This window comes from Haliotis rubra, unplaced genomic scaffold, assembly GCF_003918875.1.
Source record: "Haliotis rubra isolate DU_JTF1 unplaced genomic scaffold, ASM391887v1 Scf387, whole genome shotgun sequence".
In the NCBI taxonomy this organism is placed as follows: domain Eukaryota; kingdom Metazoa; phylum Mollusca; class Gastropoda; order Lepetellida; family Haliotidae; genus Haliotis; species Haliotis rubra.
Window position 1 is genome coordinate 734,687 of NW_025767065.1, and position 22,284 is coordinate 756,970.

General features: G+C 38.9%; 2 protein-coding genes across 3 annotated transcripts in view; both read right to left on the reverse strand.

The window, feature by feature from the left end:
• The window catches only part of LOC124286583, a 44,109-nt gene extending 38,043 nt beyond the window's left edge, over positions 1-6,066 (reverse strand). Inside the window, exon 1 of the mRNA XM_046722955.1 lies at positions 5,991-6,066. The gene's annotated coding sequence lies outside the window, so the exon portion shown is untranslated. The remainder of the gene's footprint in view (positions 1-5,990) is intronic.
• A 4,792-nt stretch (positions 6,067-10,858) lies between these two features.
• LOC124286582 (serine racemase-like) lies at positions 10,859-22,260 on the reverse strand. Of its 2 annotated transcripts, XM_046722950.1 has the most exons (9): positions 22,055-22,260; positions 19,923-19,964; positions 19,314-19,480; positions 17,919-18,003; positions 17,488-17,614; positions 16,136-16,186; positions 15,091-15,218; positions 13,562-13,612; positions 10,859-12,245 (listed from the first exon to the last, which is right to left on the reverse strand). In XM_046722950.1, the coding sequence occupies exons 1-9, from the start codon at positions 22,241-22,243 to the stop codon at positions 12,105-12,107; spliced, it is 981 nt and encodes a 326-aa protein (XP_046578906.1). In that variant the 5' UTR covers positions 22,244-22,260; the 3' UTR covers positions 10,859-12,104. The 2 variants fall into 2 exon arrangements, with proteins under 2 accessions (XP_046578906.1, XP_046578907.1); XM_046722951.1 differs by lacking the exon at positions 16,136-16,186.
• Positions 22,261-22,284: the final 24 nt, after the last annotated feature.

Below are 22,284 nucleotides of genomic sequence, written 5' to 3' on the forward strand. Positions count from 1 at the left end.
GCTGCGACCACTATCTTTGTTGACTGGCAAGCTCGGATGTAACGGCGGCTTAGCGGATGGGCTACTGTGAGAATGCGGAGCCAGCAAAGGGAGGTAATATAATTATCGGGCCAAGCCGTGGATGTATCCAGGGTATAGTGGAGAGTGATCGTAACGTATACCCTGGAGATTATCGAGGATGGTACGCAACAGACTTAATAGGAATTGAGTTTTCACATAAAGATTTGCGTAATTTACACCAATACGCAGCTTATCTGTACCTCTGGTATGGTCTAATGTTTTAATACCTGCAAAGTCATGAAGATAAGGATTTATAAGGATAAATAATAAGGAAGGGGTTCTATCTTCATGACTTTGCATGTATTTCAACATAAGACCCAATACCATACACCTCTTCCCTATTATTTGCCCTGTGGTCAGCAAAATATAAGTAACCTCTACAAGACATATTAAACATTGGTAAAAACCATATCACCTTGAAAAGGCAAACTCCTAATTTCAAGTTTAGAACTTTTCTCTACATCTGATGCAAACTTGGTCCAAATTTCAGCCTCTTTGCAGCTCTAGATATATCCCTGATTGATATTTTATTCTGACTTACATACAATGAAGAAGTAAAACTTATCTTACACTGCAGTAATGATAACCAGCCAATCCCCATTTGTATCTGACTTCTGAAAGAGGAACTATCGTAACCAAAATTCTCAGGCGATGGGGAAATAATGTGGAAACAGTAGCAAGCAGAGTCACTTAAAGCAACATTCCACCAGAAAGGGGCTTCACATATTTTGCCCATGGGGAGTGAGTGAGTAAGTATGGTTTTATGCCGCTTTTAGCAATATTCCAGCAATATCACGGCCGGGGACACCAGAAATGGGTTTCACTCATTGTGCCCATGTGGGGAATTGATTCCGGGTCTTCGGCATAAAGAGCGGACACTTTAACCATTAGGGTACCGCACCACCCCTTGCCCATGGGGAACAAAACCCAGGTATTTGGCATGACAAGCTAACAGACTAAACCACTAGCCTCCCCGACCAATCTTGAGCATAGCACAGTATTATGTTAAAACAGACGACAGCAATCATGTTCACACATTGTACCCATGAAGGAATCAAACCTAGGTCTTTGGCATGACAAGCTAACGGCTTAACCACAGGCCTCCCCAACCTTCCTTTAGAATAGTATGGAGTTTATGGTAGCCTAGGTATAGTTTGGTATTATAGCAGGGCTGACTACAGCGATCGTGTTCACAATCACGTACAGTGAGTCTTGACTAGTGTTCAGTGTTATTGAGGAGTGACCTACTGCCTGTATATCCACAATACCGTCACTATGACAAAACCACTACTAACCCAGGCAGCTGGCCTATATAGTCAGTAAAATGGTAGTACAGCCTCACTATGTGTACAGTAGTAGGCGGTGAATGGACACCCTGAATGCCCAATGTGAGAATACTTTCTGCACAAGTACAATACTGCATTGGTTGATTTAGGCCACGTTGTATTTAATTTTAAAATGGTTTACATATCCGAGATAATAAAAGTCAGTGAAAAGCAGTGCTTGTTTTTTATGTAGACCTGCATAAGTAAGAATCTTATCTACTGCCACTGTCAGTTACTGAAATACTATGAAAATGTATATTAAAAACTTCAAAACACTTAAATTACATACTTACAAATTTGAAGAAATAATAAAATATATTTCGAGTTGAATAATTTAATTGCTATTTTCTTGACATACTGATCCTAAGTTTTGGGCAAAAAACATGTAAACAAAAACAATAAGTCTGGCCTAACAGAAAAGGTGCTGGAACTCCTGGAAAATAGGTCATGAAGAACCGGTGCTGTACAGCTATGTGAATCTGAATGATGGTTTATCAGATTAAACAGTTAAAGTGGACTCAGGTTTGTTGGCAGTTATATTATAAATTTTGTTTGGAAAGTAGTACTTGATGCATAATACCCGAGTCAGCAATATTCCAACCATGTAACCATGTACCTGTCAAAAACAAAGTCAGGACAGGTAAATTTTGACTATTTGTAGTTTGCAGGGCAAATTTGACATGTACCATACTCTGAATACAGAGTCCCATTTAGAAAGTGGTTAAAATGTTATATTTGGGACTATACTAGAATCTGTACTTTACTGAGAAAGTGTAATCCCAAATACCATACTTATTTGACACATGTCATTGTCTCCCAATTGCGTAGATCAATGTTCATGATGTCAGTCACTGGATTGTCTGATCAAACCTCGATTATTTACAGGCCACCATCATAAAGCAGGATAATTGTTGAGTGCAGCCTTAAACAACAGACAAACATTTCTATTTTCAATCAAACATGATATTTTCATTGGCAATGGCTATAAAGCCACTTAGAATAGTATAAATTTCAGTTATACCATGACAAACCAGTTTCATGATGCAGTCCAAGGCATTTACCACTTTGGTGAAACCCACAAAGACAGGGATGGTGCTGACAAACCTCAAAACAATTAGGACAAACTGAATTCAAACCCAGGGTCACAGGTTCCTGGTATAACTAAGGGAAGCAACTCTGTACAGCAAACTGCTGCACCTTACACAGCTGGGCCCCCTGTGCCCCAGACTGACCTTATGGGTACCAAAGCTGGTGATGGATGCATTATCTCCAGAACTGACACACATATAACATCAACGCTGATCTGAATAGTATCTCATTCACATCCCAGTGGTTTGATGTGGAAGACAGTGCCTAGTGACACAGGTACATGAAGCCCCATGTGATGCTACCCACAACAAACACGGGGCTCAAGCGGACACGCCCACAGATCCATCATGTGTCCATGGAAGGTTAATTATCATTTATCAGACTTAATGCTTGCAGAGAAACAAGAGCCAAAGAAAACTAACACTGAATTCATTCAATGCCACAGTAATTTAATTATGTTTTGCAACCAGCAACATTGAAATAAGGGCGACAAAAATTGCAAACCAAATAACTGAACATGAAATGTCTACAACAGACCTAAATCTATTAATGCTTATTTTGATCTGAAGTTATTTCCTTTGATATGACCAAACAATAGATATACGATATAATCGTATATGGTCTCTGGATAAACCAGTCTGTCCCATAATAACTTTACGGATAACAAGTTTTTATTCATAAACTTCTAGAATTCAGATACAACAACCAGAGCCATTTTCTCTCCCCTTTCCCTTACTATTTTCCTACATGAAACAAGTTTAGAATTTCAAGAGGTTCAGAATTTCAAACCAGGGGTAGAAATACTTTTTTTTCTACTTAGGGCACCTGGGGGCCTTTAGAAATCAAGAATACTTTTTTTTCTAGGTGTGCCTTAGGGCACCTGGCAAATATTTTAGGTGTGCCTTTCAGAAATCAAGTGTGCCCACGTTTCTAGAATAAATGACTAGCAATGATGATGATCTTTTGAAATCTATTGTCAGAAAACAACAAATGTAACCAGTTTTCTGTTATCACTGATATGTCTTCTGTTTAAGATGGCATTCTTATGTTTCATTTGTTCTGCTTTCCCAACACCTTTAATACCTAAGAATTGTGCGAGAGGTTCACTTTTTTCAATATACCGGTATCTAACATACACAATTTCCTCTTCAATAGCTGAACTATTAGTACTCTAAACACTCTAAATGAAAAAACAACAACCAGATTTCTTTACATCAACCATCATAATTCCAGTGATTTCCTGGGTGATAAAGTCAATAAATGTTTTTACTTGTTTGTCATTTGCATAAGTGTTTTGTTTGGGGATTAAATGACTAAAGGTGAGTTATGTCTCTACAAAAATTAAGCATGCCATAAGGGCACCAAGAACATTTTTTATCTGTGCGATTTCGATATTTACCGTGCCATGGCACGCTAGCTAATATATGGGGTATTTCGAACCCTTCAAACCTAAACTTGACATATGTGTGGTAATTTTTCATCACATTATACTGCTGCATTACCTCCCTTGTTCCCATCAAAACAACAAAAACAACATTTAACGACTAGCACACATTAAGCGTGTCCAAAGAGCACAGTTTACACATATCCTTGAGAGTCTTAAAAGGTGAGCTTGATAGTAAATAGTGACTGTTTACACAGACAAATGGCCGTGTGTCGGAAACAGTCAGAGTAAACTGGCCCAGATTCATGGTATTTCACCAGCATCATGCGCACTAATTCTCCCACACCGTCTTACATCTACATTCATCAATAATGTTCTCGACATAATGCTCCACACAACAATGATAACATGTAATGGGTTGGGGCTGAGTTCCAGTTCCTGAAATAAACTCACTTACTTAGAAGGATGCTTATTGTACCTGATAATATTTCACATTTATCATAATACTAACACGATTTGTAGATGTGTATATTTTACTCAAAACCTCCCCCAGTGCATTTAGCCATACCTTTTTCAGACCAGGACCCTCGTTTCACAAAGCTCTCGTAAGCCTAAGATCTCGTAACTTTTCTCGTAGCATTCGTACTTGCCATACTGTAACATAGGAAGTTCGAATGCTACGAGGAAAGTTACGAGATCTTAGGCTTACGGGAGCTTTGTGAAACGGGACCCAGGACAATATATTTTCTTGTGTCACCCCTAAAGTTAAATGTATACCTAGGCATGTTAAACACATAGTCCTTTTCACATGTTAACATTTGTACTGATATATACATTTGTATTTTGGAATTATTTTACATAATAAACTTCAAGTAAACCCTGAAAAATATAACGAAAAATAATGTGGCTTTTCAGGCTAAAGACAGACATGACATGTGTACATTTGTTTGCTCTAATACAAAAGAAAACACATTTGTGCACTTAACAATGCTGAAGACCAATATCAGTTTAGACAAGCGGATGTGTTTAGCATTAAATAATGTTGAACAAGAGCGAAATCGTTATAACACACTTAACACAAACACATCCACAGTGAGCCTGTTATCTTGTGAAACAAGCACATGTGTCAAGCAGTTAATAATTATTTATGTCATAATGTCTGACTACAACAAACTTCAATAGAACCGCCCTTACAAATAGTTACATTACCAGGTGACAGTACGCCCACCATTATCACACAGCCTGTGGACAGGAATATAATCATTATAAGTCGACTGAAATAATCAAATATTATTAACTTGATATGCTAGCATTTCCGTGGCTGTAGACATGATAAAACAAGTAGATCTGTGTACTTCCAAATTGTAAATCAATCATTCTTAACTTATGAAGCAATTGACATAAACTGCAAAGAGTCAGTGATTTTTTGTCTTAAATTACAACAATATTTTTAAAGTTAATTCCTTGCAGACAGGAAAGGATCTGAATTTCACACCAGGAAACGTTTGAATATTTTTAAGTGGTCTGAGTCATATTAATCCGAAGTCTGTGCATTTGTAGTCATATATTTGATGCATTTACAAGACGTTTCTAAATCTACCACAACAGCTGTTCTGACCTACATAATATAATATCTCCTAGGCAGAAAACACACATTATTGATCAGAACTACCGACAACCCAAAGCATGAATGATTCACGTTTTTGTTCTTCGTCCACGTCATTGATCTACCGTGGTCAACGACAACCACTTCCTCTTTTCATATTTACCTGAAGGAAATATTTCTAAAGTTTGTTTTACGTTCCCTCCAAACATATAAATTTTATACGTTAGCCATTGAATAAAGTGTGACTACACAGATCCAGGTAACAGTAACGCACACGTGTCATTACCTGCGCAGTGACGACAGCTTCAAAGGTATACAATATACAGAGCGCCGGGACAGGTGTGCAAGGCGCGCAGACGACACACCCAACAATCAAACTAACGCATAATTAACTGTACTTAATCTCACCCGTCTTACGCTAAGGCGCTACGGTAACATTACTGTTACTTCTAATTAAGTATGATTTGACGAATGAAGTTGAAAAGTGGGAATTATCAGCTAATCCGAAGAGAGCTCATTAACTCACCTGTGCAGGTATCGTATGTCCCAATTCTAACCTCGCGGGCAGACTTGTGCTGACCTAATCAGTTACCTCCCTTGACATATTCAGGGGAGATAATATTAATGTAATGAGAATTTAAATTATTTATTGCACCAGGATGCATATATACCGTTTATGTTGTTTCATTAACTCAACTATCAAATGTAATCTTTTTATTGCCTTAGGAAAACACTGAATTTTTAAAAAAAACGTATGTATCCAGTCAACAATGTTTTATAATAATCATGTCAAATTAAGAGTTTTAATTCTGAAACGATTATAATTCATTATAATGTTTGGATTTAAATGCCAAGGACAGATATTTTAGTGTTGAAACACTAATATGTTCATACATTTTATTTTTTTTCATAATTTGGGATAAAATAATGGACAAGAATTATATGAAGGGCTCCAAATTATTTTTTTACTATACAACAGACAAGAAATACATTGCTTTAGCAATCTTTTTTTAAGGATCTGCCAACCCTAACCATATGAAGAGTGAAAGAAGTAAAAAGACTGAAAAATATATTTATTTAATGCCACACTCAGCTATATAGGACAGTGGTCTGTAAATACTCAAGTCTGGGCCCAACCAAAATGTTGATATTCTTAGCAACAAGCCATGATGTTAGGCTAGGACACAACAAAGTCTGACCAACCGTTCAGAGGCCTGACTGGTTCTAACCTTGAATCCCAGCTGGTTCTGTCTCTATAAGTAAACATGCATCATACATGCAGTATGTCAACCAGACAGAGACATTCATGCAGGATATAGAGAATTATGACAATCAATTTGTAAAGGTCATCATTTCACATTTACACAATGCTGTCATGACCTTTGGGATCACTCAGCAGTTGGCTTTGGTTTAGCAGTAGGTTTGGGTTCTGACTTCCTTTCTAGGTCCCCTTTCACACATTCAGTGATGTGTAGACTAAAGCTTAATCTACAAATATACTAGTATATAATTTTGATAGAAACTAATGATTCCTTTTCAACTGAAAAGAAGTCGGAATGGGTGATTCAGAACCTAAATAAATCTACACTTGCTTCATTTAGGGTTCCAGCATTGGAGAATGGGCTGGGCAGGGAGATAAAATAATGTGGTTGAGGAACTAAGTGATGTGCTACGACTATTTTAATGTCTTTACTTTACATTGGAAGTGAATCATATAACAAATATCAACCTGATTCAGAGAAAAGAGAATAACGTAATGGTTGAAAAATAACACATTGAAGCTTGTCCTCTTTTCCGAATTAGGAAAATATAAGACCATTACTGTTAAAAGACCAACCATTCAAATTTTCACTCATATATTTTAGTGATGAACGTGGGGACTGGTCAGCTGGTTTGTTTGAGCTCATTTACCTATTATATATAAACAGGTAAAAAGAAATTCACATTTTATATAATTAAATACACTTGTATACTTTGGAAACTCAGTCGGCAAGAAAAGGACACATAGTGTATATATGTAACGCAAATGCGATGGTATTCAGTAAAATGTGAGATCAGTTAGATTCTCAGATCCCCCACCCCTGAAAAAAGATTGGCAACAGGTCATAGTATTAGTAAACAATACTTGTCACCTCTTATAACCCAAATGGGTGCTGTGAGGTAGCATAGTAGAGAAAGTGATCAATGATCATTTCGCAGACCCAAGTTCGATTCCCCACATGGGTACAATGTGTGAAACCCAGTTCTGGTGTTTCCTGCCGAGATATTGCACGGACGCAAACATGCATGCACATGGTCACCAGTTAGACTTAGACCTACCTCCAGTTGTTTGTCTGAGTGTGCTGGTGTCTGTGCAGGGGCTAGCTCAGTCGGCTCTACATTATACAGTCACAGTGATATGGAGGATTATTACATATACCAGCTTACCAGGATTAACAGTATTAGCATTGAAGTAAGGAGTAATTGTTAATGTTTGATTTGATCTGCCCCCGAGGTAAAGGGAAACAAGAGGTGTTTATTTAGAAATATTTTAATTCATGAGCAAGTAAAATGTTAATCAAAGGAATAGTCCTGATGTCTTTGGTGAATTCTCATAGTTTGTAGCTAGTCCTGTTCGAACATGACAAAAATGTTAACTATATTTACAGTGTTCGAGAGTTTATACAGAGCAGTTTTACATTTCAGATCATAGAGATTTAAAACAGTGAGAACTGGTTTAGAATTCCACATGCAACAGCCACTGAATTCGAACATGTCCTCAGCTCAAGTCAGTAGTTACAGACCAGCAGATTAGCATAAATTTCTAACGTTCTTCAAGGCATTTACAAATTGGACGAACATGAATGAATGACACGTTTTATGGAGAACTTCTAGGTGTTATATTGTCATCTGTCATATTGACTGCAATGGTGTTAGATGCAAAATAATATATTTGGAAGCCACGGTGGCTGAGCGGGTTAGACAGCTGACTTTGAGAGTGTGGGTTCAAGTCCTTGATGGGACTCAACCCAACAAAAGTACTAGAATCTGTACTTTACAAAGAAAGTCTAATCCCAAATATAACATATGTTACGTTTTACCACTTTCTAAATGGCATTGTGTATTCAAAGGAATCTTGGGTCTATATCTGCCGTAAAGACATGTTAAAGTATGGGGGTTATGATAACAGGGTTCTTACAAGTTAACAACCATCTAATGTAAGGCCTTTTTATCGACTATTCAAGTCCCAATATTTTTGTTAAGACAGACAGATAGACATATTTATTCAGTATAAAGGCCACTGGCCCAAAATACAATCATATTGACAGATAAATTCTGCGCATTGTACAAAATACATTATAAAACTATGGAAAATTTATATAAAGTACTTATTACTCCTGTCAATAATTTGCTGGACCTTACATAAATATAAGGAAATCTTTCTCAACTGACTGAAGTCTTGAGCTGATATTAACAAATGTAGTATCAGAATTACATGTAGATATGCCCAGTATATTATGCCGCAACTGATGATATTGTTCACAGATTAATAATATTTGTTCTTCATTCTCAATGTAATACTTCCCTTGTGTTAAACAATACTGGCACAACCTATCTCCATACAATGTAGAGGAGTATCTTCCCTTATTAACAGCAATTCTAAAGTTACTACATCTAAATCTGGCTAAAACAACCTTAAGCTGTAATGGTAAGGATGACATAAGATATGTTTCAACTTGTAAAAGAGATTTAAACTGTTTGTATAAAAAAGAATCTGACAAATTATCAACTTGCATATGCCAATCCTGCTTAAGGTCATCAGGTAATCTCTGATTGAAGGTACAAATAAACATGTCAACATCACCTTCTTAAAGCTTCCTGAGATACCCATGCAAAACCAAATCCATATTTGAAAAGAGTATTCTTAATATGACTAGCCCAAGTGATTCTACCTCCCTCATCTAATTTTAAAAGCATCTGTAACACTGGTTAGGTAGACGAGATTGGTCCATATACAATAATTTACACCAATATTTGACAGCCCTTGTCATATATGATAACTGCAAAGGCATCCTGCCACTCACCCAGAGCCATTACATTACAAGTATTCTTTTTTACCTTCAATATCCTTTTACACATAAATATTTTTGTTAAAGGCCCCATAGAAACACTTACAGTACATAAGCAGTTGAACAAACCCGAGGGTGGCCAATGTGGGATAACAAATAACTCGTAGCTACATCGCTGGGATGGGAAAGTTTTGCTTCCCAATGTAGATTAATTAACACACATCATCATTGCAAGGTATCATTGATGCATATTTTTTGTAAATTCATAACTTGATAAGTTTTGCTAAATTTAGTGTCTTTTCAGGGCAAATCACTCTTGATAGGGACTTTTCAAGCCTTAAACAAATTTAGGGCCATTTTAGGAAAAGTGTTAAAATTTCAGGTTTTTCGTTCCTGTGTGAACCATGGATAAACTTAGCAATATGATCACTTGTTGAATGGGGGCTGTGGGACACATCCCTGGACACTTCAACGCCATTGAAGTGGTGGTGTGTAGTCCTGTCCAGGTCACAAATTACTTGAAGTTAAGCAACCTTGGGCGTGGAGAGTCCTTGGATGGGTGAGCATGTGTGACAGCTTAATTCCTGACAGTTTAATAACTTTTAGTCCTGCCCCACAATGAAGCAAGTGAGTTTGTTCAAAATTACCTCTGTTCACCCAGCAGAAAATGGGTACCAGGTGGGATAAATAATGTGACTATTAACCTTCGAGCGCCTCACAGGCAGCTTGGCTCATCCACGGGTAATAATGATCAGATTGTCCGCTTTGAGCATCCTTATGGTTCGAAATAGCACCACAGAAATGCATTATTATTATTATTATTATTATTATTATTATTATCTGCTTGTAGCTGTGATTTTATGTGACCTGACACTTCACTCACTCTGTGTTCCTACTTGTTCTGTTGGTTTCTTTAGTGCGTGTTTTCATCTCAGCCTACATCATCATTCTACCTGTATGGCATATGTTTCTAATTAACCAAACATGGACTAGTGACTGATATCATGAGCATCAGTTCACGATAACAAACATCAACCAATAATGCAACCTCACCAGCCAAACCAAGTAAATGAGTGAGTTGGGTTTTACATCGCTTTTAGCAATATTCCACAATATCACTTTAGGGGACACCAGAAATGGGCTTCACACATTGTACCCATGTGGGGAATAGAACCCAGGTCTTCAGCATGACGAGCGAACGCTTTAACCACTAGCCTACCCCACCGCCCCCATGTAAATGGGTAACCAGAAGAATCGGTTGCCGATATTTCACACCAGGAATCTCCATGGTTCTGCTGGTATTCAATTTCATCAGTATGGGAGCGAATGTTGAGATACAACCAAGATGTGTAAACTCTTTATTTTCATCTTGAATATATATTGTATAGAGATAAAAGTTTATTTGAATCACATAACTGTAAACTGTATAACAGTATAAAGAGTATTTGTGCTAATGTTTCATTTTGACATCTTGTCTGAAAGGACTGAGCCAGTCTAATATGATAAATTCTGGCTTTGTTACTATAGAAACACTCTTCTTTTGCTGTTTAACCATTTTCAAGTCAATGCTGCAGTGGCAGCTTCATTTCGGTTGCTATGGAAACAAGACCAATCAAGGTATTGTTAGCATGGGAACTGGGAACATTATTCTCTCCTCCATACATATTGTATTAATTTGGAAATATATGTTAATTATAACATCAAAGATGAATGTTCAGCCTTCAACAGTAGATAAGTCAACAAAGTCAGATAATGATTCATAATGTGCTATCTTAAGCTAATCTGCCTTGTAAGCATGTTGATCTAAACTGCATTCTTGTAAAGATTGCAAGGTGTCACTGCATCATGAGTCACAGTTATTAAATGTATTTAAAATCTGACATAACAGTGAGCACAAAATAATGCCATTAAGAAATCACATTGCACAAATGGTATTGCTAGAATAATCATAGTAAGATCCAAACCCGCACAACCTCCCCATGCTTCCTCCTCTACCCCTCAGTCCTTCACTCACTCACTCACTCATTCACACATTCACTCACTCACACATTCACACACCATCCTCTCACCCACTCTCCATCCTTCACTTGCCATTGAAATAAGAAATTGGCTAGTAACTGATAGCCCAACTGACGAGCAATATTTTGAGACTATTTTCTGAAGGTAGCTTCACTAACTCACTCACTCAAACAAGGGGACCCTGAAACCTAACTAGCACCATGAACAACCACTGATTACCAACAAATACACATGAAACATACATTTGTAAACTGCATAGTATAAGATCCTTAAGTAATAAACACAATTAAATATGATATCATAATTATCAGCAAGTTAATTTCATCTGAGCAAATCTCAAATATTAAAAAGGTTGACAATTCATACCATCGTATTCATGCTCCCTTAAATCAATCCTAAATTAATGTAGTCAATTTCCATATATTTGAAAACAAGACAGTCCCTGCTATCCAACTTTAAGGATGGTTCTGAGCTGAGTACAGTGTGTGTAAAATAATTCTTCAATCAACCACATTGACATGGAGCTACAGTCCACATGGATGAAATGCAGAGGCAGGTTTTGATATGGTCCCTCAGTACCAGGGGAGTTTCTCAATATCAGTGTTTCCTCCACACAGAATTACACCGATGTTTCTCAGGTTGTCGTCCATGTTCCGTAGTCGCTGTGAGAATGCTGCAGCTACAGCTGCCCCAGAGGCCGCCTCAATTACAAGCTGAACAGAGAAGAACCAAATTTTGTTATCACATTGATGAAAGAGTATGTTCAGTTAGGGTCCAGTGTACGAAATAGCAGCTGGCCTGCTAGCCCGTGGCTAGTAAAAATCCAGTCGGGCCAGTAAATCCCCACAGTCGCTGACCGACTGGCTAGTGAATTTTCATGGGGTCATTATTTATATATATCACTCTCTCCGACTTGTTAAGTTATAATACACTTATAAATCATGCAAGATTAGGGCCTGATAAATGATGGTATTTTACCTTTTAGTAATCTTTTGCTTAGTTTCTACTTTCAAATTTCGGGCTAGTGAATTATTTTGAGGGATCATAACTTTCAGGCATAGCCACCATGACTGGCTAACAAAATTTGGAAGCTATTTCGCACACTGGTTAGGGTTGAGATGAAATTGGGTTTAACCACAGGCCACCATTTTGTCCGGACATATCGTCATCCATTTGTGTCAAGATCGTTTAGTTGAAGATCAAAATCAGGTTTGAATCGACTTGCAGAAAGAACAATAAAGAATTGGTAGGTGTCATGAGTGGTGATCGGTAGGCCAAACATCCATGATTATGTTTACATTAAGTTTTAATCAATTGCATGCGATGATAGCGTAGCGATCGGCAAAGCAGGCGGGTGGGGTACATCGAAGTGTCCGCCCTTGTCATAATGTATTTTACTGCGAAGCATTTCGAGCAGGGGGGTCATCTCAAATTGTTTCAAAAAATTTCAAAATCTTTAATCCTCGCAAAGACACAAGGGCCTGTGGGTTTAACATCATGTAGAACATTTCTGCCCTCCCTTAACTCAACATCCATCCATATGTGTACACACAAGCTCACTTCAGACTCAGGATCGTGTTAAATAACACATCCACTCAACTAGGAAGTAGACTGTTACTTGTCATAAACAAGTGGACTGGAGGTTGTGTCTGTCACTGTTTTGGAGTACTATAGGCGTGGTAGGTTTTATGCCGATATGTAATGAAGTTATTTCAGTACATAATGAGAAAGGAGAGTCAAAATTCATCAATAAATCAAAATGTGATTTGACCCATGGATCGGTAAAAACTGGAAAGAGTAAACCCGTTGGGCCACTCTTACCCTCACTTAGGGATGAGGATGGGTCTGTTTCTACCATCAGTGGGACAGCCCAGTAGGTAGAGCGTATACGCATCACTCCAAACACCTTGATTTCAAACCCCATATTGGTACAATGTGAACAGCCCTTTTCGGTTGTCCCCCTCCATGACATTGCAGGAATATTGCTAACAGTGGCGTAAAACCTCACACACTCACTCACTCCTCCTACCTTCATTTTCTGGAAGACAAACTTCATTCCTTCCTTCATTTCTTCATTTGTCTGCAACAGAAATGTGGGGCAATTATTTCATCGTTAGAGGATCACACAATACACATGCTGATTTATCATTTGTAGAAACAAACAACACATCTGATTAAGCATTCATTTCACTTACTAACATGATGACAAAGTTGAAAAGTCAGAGTCAAGATTTAAACCAACTATCAGATTTTCAGGTGGCTGAATGAACAAAACAAATCTTTCCCTTCCAGCTACGGCTGAGGTACTCACCTGGGTAAACACCTCTTTCATCTTTTGGCTGTGGGAGCCGTGCCAATTACACTTATCAGAGGGGTACACAAAGTCTGTGGTCTAGACTACCAGTTTTCTGACTTCCATTTTTGTGTGCTGGAGATTAGGTGCCTGACTCTGAGGGTGTGGGTTTGAATCCCGGATGGGACTCAACTCAACAAAAGTACAAGAATCTGTACTTTACTGAGAAAGTGTAATCCCAAATATAACATGTGTTACATTTGACCACTTTCTAAATGGCATTGTGTATTCAGAGTATAGTATTTGTCAAATTTGTCCCTGCAAAGGACAAATAGTCGAAGTCTGCCTCTCCTTACATGGTTACTGACAGGTGGAGGTGACACGATTTGAACATTGCTGACTTGTGTTTTCATTAATACCTCTTACCCTGCCAGGAGATGGTAAGCTACTCACCTGAGTAAACACCTCTTACCCTGCCAGGAGATGGTAAGCTACTCACCTCGGGAGATGGTGAAATGCTCCTCAGTAAACACCTCTTACCCTGCCAGGAGATGGTAAGCTTCTCACCTGAGTAAACACCACTTTACCTGCCAGGAGATGGTGAAATACTCACCTGAGTAAACACCTCTTACCCTGCCAGGAGATGGTGAAATACTCACCTGAGTAAACACCTCTTTACCTGCCAGGAGATGGTGAAATACTCACCTGAGTAAACACCTCTACCCTACCCTGCTCTTACCCTGCCAGGAGATGGTGAAATACTCACCTGAGTAAACACCTCTTACCCTGCCAGGAGATGGTGAAATACTCACCTGAGTAAACACCTCTTACCTGCCAGGAGATGGTGAAATACTCACCTGAGTAAACACCTCTTTACCCTGCCAGGAGATGGTGAAATACTCACCTGAGTAAACACCTCTTACCCTGCCAGGAGATGGTGAAATACTGAGTAAACACCTCACCCTGCCAGGAGATGGTGAAATACTCACCTGAGTACACACCTCTTACCCTGCCAGGAGATGGTGAAATACTCACCTGAGTAAACACCTCTTTACCAGCCAGGAGATGGTAAGCTACTCACCTGAGTAAACACCTCTTAAGCTGCCAGGAGATGGTGAAATACTCACCTGAGTAAACACCTCTTAAGCTGCCAGGAGATGGTGAAATACTCACCTGAGTAAACACCTCTTACCCTGCAAGGAGATGGTGAAATACTCACCTGGGTAAACACCTCTTTACCTGCCAGGAGATGGTGAAATACTCACCTGAGTAAACACCTCTTTCTCAGCCAGCTGACAAAGAATGGGGAAAGTGTTTTTCCCCGCCTGCTGTAGACGAATTCCATCAGCAATGGTATCCAGATATTGAGGGGGATTCGGCCATAGACGCTCCCCTGATAAGAAAGGTGTTCACAACTTTACAAGGTTTCATAATAGTTCACAAACATTATTGCTATTTCGCTCTGTTTAGTTAAACTCTAGTAGCAACAAAATGGTGATGTCTAAAAAGTAGCTGTTGCAACAATGTTGATTATCAAACAGATTAAAATATCTGGAACCAATTTTTTAAATTTCATATTAGTGCATTTTTTTCAAAGTACAGGTCACATGTCACATATAATCAACAAATAGATTGACAATTGCATGCTTTTAACACCTTCAAGAGAATATGTATTTATATAAAGATGCTAATATCAGAGTCTATACAGCTATGAACATACATGTATATTGGTCTACAGTCTTTGCTTATATTCAATGTTAAATATGGACTTTATCCCAAGCAAGTGATATATTACGAGGCATATAAAGTATGTAATGACCAACATTTTGTAAATCTATAATATGATCAGGTAGTTAAAGCAATACATTTTGTGACATAATATTAGCAGCAGATTCTAAAAATATTCTTTGGAACATATTTTTCCATCACTGGTTAGAACATGTGTAGGAGGTTTCAGCAATTAAATGAACTTTTGAAAGAAACTATCTGAGTAATGGCCACAAGCAGTTCTTGATGTCAGTATGGTTGATGCAAGGGTACAAAGATTCAAAGATTCAAAGCATGGTCAAAATGTAAAAGTCACAAGAAAACTGAAACACATATGTTGAATTCCACTACTAACTACACATAAACCTAATTTACTTCAGGAACTACTTTCAGTGACTTTCCATACGTCATCGTCAGGGGAGAGGAGGGAAGGAGAGGAGAGGCAAGGTATATCACAGAGGTGGGTGGTTTAAACTAAGTATATTGCTTCACAGACGTGCTGGAACTAACTTTTACCAGTTCATAGTGGAACTATATTCTTACCAGCCTTAAGGCATTCTTCCATCATTTTTCCTTTGGGTTCTACAAGAAATACTGCAAATCAAAGAAATCTTAACTTAAAGGTCACATGCAACCAAAAAATCAAACATAATTAAAACACAATTATCACTTCTTCATGACATATAATATGCATTGCTGATTATGAAAAAACAAATAAACAAAATTATAAGCGAATAATCGCAAATCAAAAGTGCAATATTTTGTACTTGGGTTTACCTCCCTCGAAACGAAGCAGCCGGGATACTGAACCCAGTCAGAGCGGGTGGGTGTGCACTCAAGTGTAACGGCTGGTTCATTAGCAGATGGCGCCTTCATGGCTCATTGTGTGTGTATATATAGAGATGTTGGGTTTTGTAAATGCATGCTCATTTTTTGTGTATAACATTTTGCAATCAACAGACATCATAACATGTCATGTGTTCAACTATCACACCTGCCTGTCTGTGTAATTACATAATGTGACAGAGACCGAACTCGGGCCATAAATCAATGCGTTATGGTGTATAGCCTGATTGGTGTTAAGTTCAAATTGCATGTGGTCAGTGATCGCAGTTGTGTATTGAATATTGTCATTAGCAGACAGGCAGGCAGACACACAGGTGTCAATAAAACAAGACATTGAGTTTTGTCTGTGACAACGACATATCTATATCACAGTTAGAAATTGTGTCAACGATAAATAATGACATTGCTTTTAAGTATCGAACTGAGAAAGTGTCTCGGTAAGAAGAACGTGTGGTGAAATAGACAAATGAAATTATATAAACAGTTAATTTACTGTCATAACATATAAAAGCTCAGCCTGTGAGATATCAACAAAACATTAGAAAAATAGCTCACACCAAAGCCTTCACCGAAAGTATTCACCCGACAACCCGCTTCCAAGCTGCGCGAACCTATTTCACTGCGCACATGCTATGAGCGCAGCCCAGCTGTTGAAACCCGTTTTCCCCAGAAAAGTCTGGGGAAAATTAGTGAAACGTTTGAACTCCGATTTCTCGCGGTTTTTTTCATCGCGGTTTTTTTCAACTTTATAAGTTGAATTTGCATTTTTGACGCTTTGTTTCGGTATGTCCATACCGAAAGGTATCAGAATCTGCAAAGTTGTGTTTTACGTTGCATGTGACCTTTAAGAATCTAAGGAATGTACTGGATTTTTACATTTTTAACAAATTTTGAATAAGAAAATGGAATAATTTTTGTATATATTTTATTTGATATTACACAGTGAGTACCCAGCTGTCTACTGATAACTTGACAGATCTATTTACAACATAGAAGTGAGTTAGGCACGGCAAGCACTGATCAGAACATTATTAAATTCCATGGTGTACCTTTGATCTCTGGCTTGATGGCCTTGGCTGCTATGGCGATGCCTGACGACATTCCGCCACCACTGATCGGCACGAAGATGGCGTCCAGCTCTGGCACCTGCTCCAACAACTCTACCGCTATTGTACCCTGCAGGCAACAAAACAAGGAAATAATGATGTCAATACTTTCAACAAAATCCGCCATCACTAGTCAGTGTCACTGATGCTTTTCAAACAGACAATCTTTCATTCTGCCTCCTGTCCTGATGGAGTGAGTGAGTCCGGTTTTACGCCTCTTTTAGCAATATTCTGGCAATATCATGAAGCTGATACCATAAAATGGGCTTCACACATTGTGCCCATGTGGGGAATCAAGCCCAGCTCTTCGGCATGACTTCTGTTACTGATAGACCTTGTCATCATATTGTAGATCTAGTAAAAAGGGGCCCTACCTGCCCAGCTATAACATCGTAGTGGTCGTATGGAGACACAAACTCGTAGCCTTTTTCCGCAATCACTTTCTGGCAAACCGTCTCCCTGGAACCAGATTTTCAAATGTCCATTAGTTTTTGGTTAAAGAACAAAGAACAAAATTTATCATCATTGTTTTACTATCATCAATCACAATACGTCCCATCTCCTCGTCAAGGAGTACATACTTTCACACAAAATAGACTTACTATCAGGTTTTAACAGGGTCAGATATTGGGGCATCAGGGTAATGTCACCCGTTTGATTGTCATAAAAATATCTCCCCTTGGATTGTCATGACAACCTCACTTGCCAGAGGGTCATTTCAACCTCACATGTCAAAGGATCGTTACAACCTTTCATGTCTGTGGGTCATGACAATCTCACCTGTCTGAGCATCATGATAATCTCACCTGTCAGATGGCTGTGACAATCTCACCTGTCAGATGGTTGTGACCATCTCACCTGTCAGAAGGTTGTGACAATCTCACCTGTCTGAGGGTCATGACAATCTCATCTGTCTGAGGGTTGTGTCAGTCTCACCTGTCAGATGGTTGTGACCATCTCACCTGTCAGAAGGTTGTGACAATCTCATCTGTCTGAGGGTTGTGTCAGTCTCACCTGTCTGAGGGTTGTGACAATCTCACCTGTCTGAGGGTTGTGACAATCTCACCTGTCTGAGGGTTGTGACCACCTCACCTGTCAGATGGTTGTGACAATCTCACCTGTCTGAGGGTTGTGACAATCTCACCTGTCAGATGGTTGTGTCACCTGTCAGAAGGTTGTGTGACAAGTCTCACCTGTCTGAGGGTGACAATCTCATCTGTCTGATGGTTGTGTCAGTCTCACCTGTCAGATGGTTGTGACCATCTCACCTGTCAGAAGGTTGTGACAATCTCATCTGTCTGAGGGTTGTGTCAGTCTCACCTGTCTGAGGGTTGTGACAATCTCACCTGTCTGAGGGTTGTGACAATCTCACCTGTCTGAGGGTTGTGACCATCTCACCTGTCAGATGGTTGTGACCATCTCACCTGTCAGAAGGTTGTGATAATCTCACCTGTCTGAGGGTTGTGTCAGTCTCACCTGTCAGAAGGTTGTGACAATCTCATCTGTCTGAGGGTTGTGTCAGTCTCACCTGTCTGAGGGTTGTGACAATCTCACCTGTCAGAGGGTTGTGACAATCTCACCAGTCGGAGGGTCATGATAAGCTCACCTGTCTGAGGGTCATGATAAGCTCACCTGTCAGAGGGTTGTGACAATCTCCCCTGTCAGAGGATTGTGACAATCTCACCAGTCAGAGGGTCATGACAATCTCACTGTCAGAGGGTCAGAGGGTCGTGACAGTTTCACCTGTCAGAGTGTCATGACAATCTCACCTGTCAGATGGCTGTGAGCCACATGTGACCAGTTCAGCACCATATCCCTCTATTGCCGCCTTCTTGACTGCTGGGGCATATTCAGGGACAACCACCGCACTGGGGACCCCTGCCACGCCCGCAGCCCATGCCACAGCCTGGCCGTGGTTCCCGCTACTGTGGGTCACCTTGGTCACAAAATATCGATATCAATCCATTGACTTACATCAAGAACATCAATGACGCATTTGGGAACCGATGACATGTGTCAACCAAGTCAGCAAGCCTGACCACCCGATCCCATTAGCTGCCTCTTACAACAAGCATGCGATATTGAAGATCAATTCTAACCCGTATCTACACAGGTACCTGTATTGCTAGTGAATAATTGTGGCACAAAGGACACACACACATTGTTGACTCAGGTATGAAATATGTAAAACCAATGGTCGATAGTATAAAGCCCATGCATGACATCAAACTAATTGAGTAATAGTGATTCAATTGCATACTCTACACAAACTGGGAGGTTTCATATGCTTCACAAAGATACCTTACAATGACATGTTGGCAATCTTCTGCTGTTGTAGGTGGATGAAAGTAATCAGGAATAACCATTTCACAACTTACCACACCAGAGAAAGATGGTTTGTTTTCTTTCAAACTCAATATCTGAAAGAAAATGCACTTATTATGTTTCCTGCCTGAGAGTTCTAATGGGTGTGTATGTCTAGTTTAAAACAACTTAAAAAATCCTCTTGTCAATATCAGATAAATTAAATTTATCTTAAAACATAAACATTAAGGCTTAATAAAAATCTGCAGAGCATAATTCAAAATTTACTGTTTATTGTAAAAAAGCTAAATTGTTATAAAAGATGTTTATAACTATATATAATGAAACATCAAGACCAGGCAGACCATTTCAACAACTGCACTGTGAAAGATAAAATGTATCAAAAAGACAGACTTCATAGGTTTTCATTAAGTGCTTTCATATGTCTTATGAGCAAGTCATTGAGTCTGACCCAAGCTGATTCTAATTCTGATGAAGTTAAACAGATTAAGAACACATAATAAATAACTCATATTGGGAAACTGATTTCATAATACATAGATTTTCAGTTGAAGTTCTTAATTACTCTACACTCAGTTTAGCCATATGTATTTGATCATGTTAGTGATGCAGTTTTAAGCAATATTAACTCACTCACTTGATCATGTCAGAAGTTCAACTGGAAGGGAGACAATTTACCAACAGGTGGTTGGAACAACAATTATAGATCAGGGAATTATAACTTAAAACACTATTTGGTGACAGTTTTTAACCTTTTTTCAAATAATTTTTTTCCCAACTTCAAAATTTTACATTTACCAGTGGGCCAAAAAGAATCCTTATCCTATCTCTCTCTTAGGAACTTTTGAACTTCTTGAACAAATTGAGGCATCATCACTCAACAGTAATGTAACAGCTATAAACGTTGCGAGTCGCATGCTTAGATTCGACAGCATAATATCTGCCAATGCACATCTATTATCAGTGACAGTAAGGACATCAAGAAATTGATAGAACAGAACTGTATTGTTACACCCATCTGGAGTGAGTGAGTTCAGTTTTACGCCACACTCAGCAATATTCCAGCTATATAGCAGCGGTCTTTAAATAATCGAGTCTGGACCAGACAATCCAGTGATCAACAGCATGAGCATCGATCTGCGCAATTGTGAAGCGATGACATGTGTCAACCAAGTCAGCAAGCCTGACCACCCGGTCCCATTAGTCGCCTCTTACGACAAGCATGGGTTACTGAAGATCAATATTCTATGTGAGGTGAGGTGAGGTGAAATTGGGTTTTACGTCGTGCTTGAGAATATTTCGCTCATATGACGACATGCATGCGTGTGTATGTGAATGTGCGGCTGCTTGTACTAGCCCAGACTTAAGCTGGTTTTATAGTGCTAGCCCACTGAGATACCATGCTGCAGTGAAGCATGAATACCCCACTCAGACACATTATACTGACTCCGAGCCGACCAGTCCTTTTTGTACCCATTAATGCTGAGCGCCAGGCAGGGACCTACAAGTACCATATTTTAACGTCTTTTGGTATGACGCGGTTGGGGATCGAACCCGCGACCTTCCGCTCTCCGGGCGGACGCTCTAACCACTACACCACGGAGGCGGTCCTCAATATTCTATCCCGGACCTTCACGGGTGACACCCAACTGGAGGTCTTAATTGTCACTTGAAGTTTATTCAGTTTACTCTCTGCTGTTTGGAGGAAGCAAAAACAGTAGATTTTGGAAAGTGTGTATCCTAGATTATATTACTGCATTAAACAGCTGATCCAATCCATTTGTTGCTGTTCCTTTCAATATATTAAAAATATTCCCGCTTCCCCTAGAATTTTCCCACCTAGATCTAACTTTAAAATATTGACACATTATGGAAACAGAAAAAATCTTTGAAATTGGATTTTGAAAAAATGAACCTAATGACCTGGATTTTTTAAGGTCAAAATCTGTAATACCAGCCATTGACCTGGTTGTTTTGAAAAGACATTTATAAGCTCCCTTGTCTTTCACTAATTTTAGTCAGGTGAGCTAAAAATATAGTAACATTATTACTTACACAGATAAATCTTCAGATTAATTAAATCAGTCAACTGACAAGACGGAAAGTGACATGATAATAACATGACATACTTTGTAGAGAGAGGAACAATGTTGGAACGAGGTCAATGGAATTTAATGAATATTACTGAATTAAGTGCACCCCGGGCTTTGAATGACCCAGTTTTCTGCAAATTTTCTGCTTTGAAGAACAGTTTTCTTCCAGTTATGCTGTCAGCTGTAGAACTTGTGAAAACAGGTGTCTTGTGTATACTCCCTGCTATTCGTTGATGAGCTCTTAAAATATCAGAAAGTTTCACAGGTATTGTAGCTGCCATCGCACCTGTCTAGGACATTAGAGTGGTGTCCCTTGACTCGA

Bases quoted from the DNA above. Each gene is read 5' to 3' on its own strand.
- LOC124286582 (XM_046722950.1), bottom strand. From the start codon at position 22,243: ATGGCAGCTACAATACCTGTGAAACTTTCTGATATTTTAAGAGCTCAT. The intron at 17,615-17,918 runs GTAGGGCCCCTT...TGTTGCCTGCAG, and splicing joins ACGATGTTATAGCTGGGCAG to GGTACAATAGCGGTAGAGTT. The intron at 15,219-16,135 runs GTAAGAATATAG...CTTTCTTATCAG, and splicing joins GGAAGAATGCCTTAAGGCTG to GGGAGCGTCTATGGCCGAAT.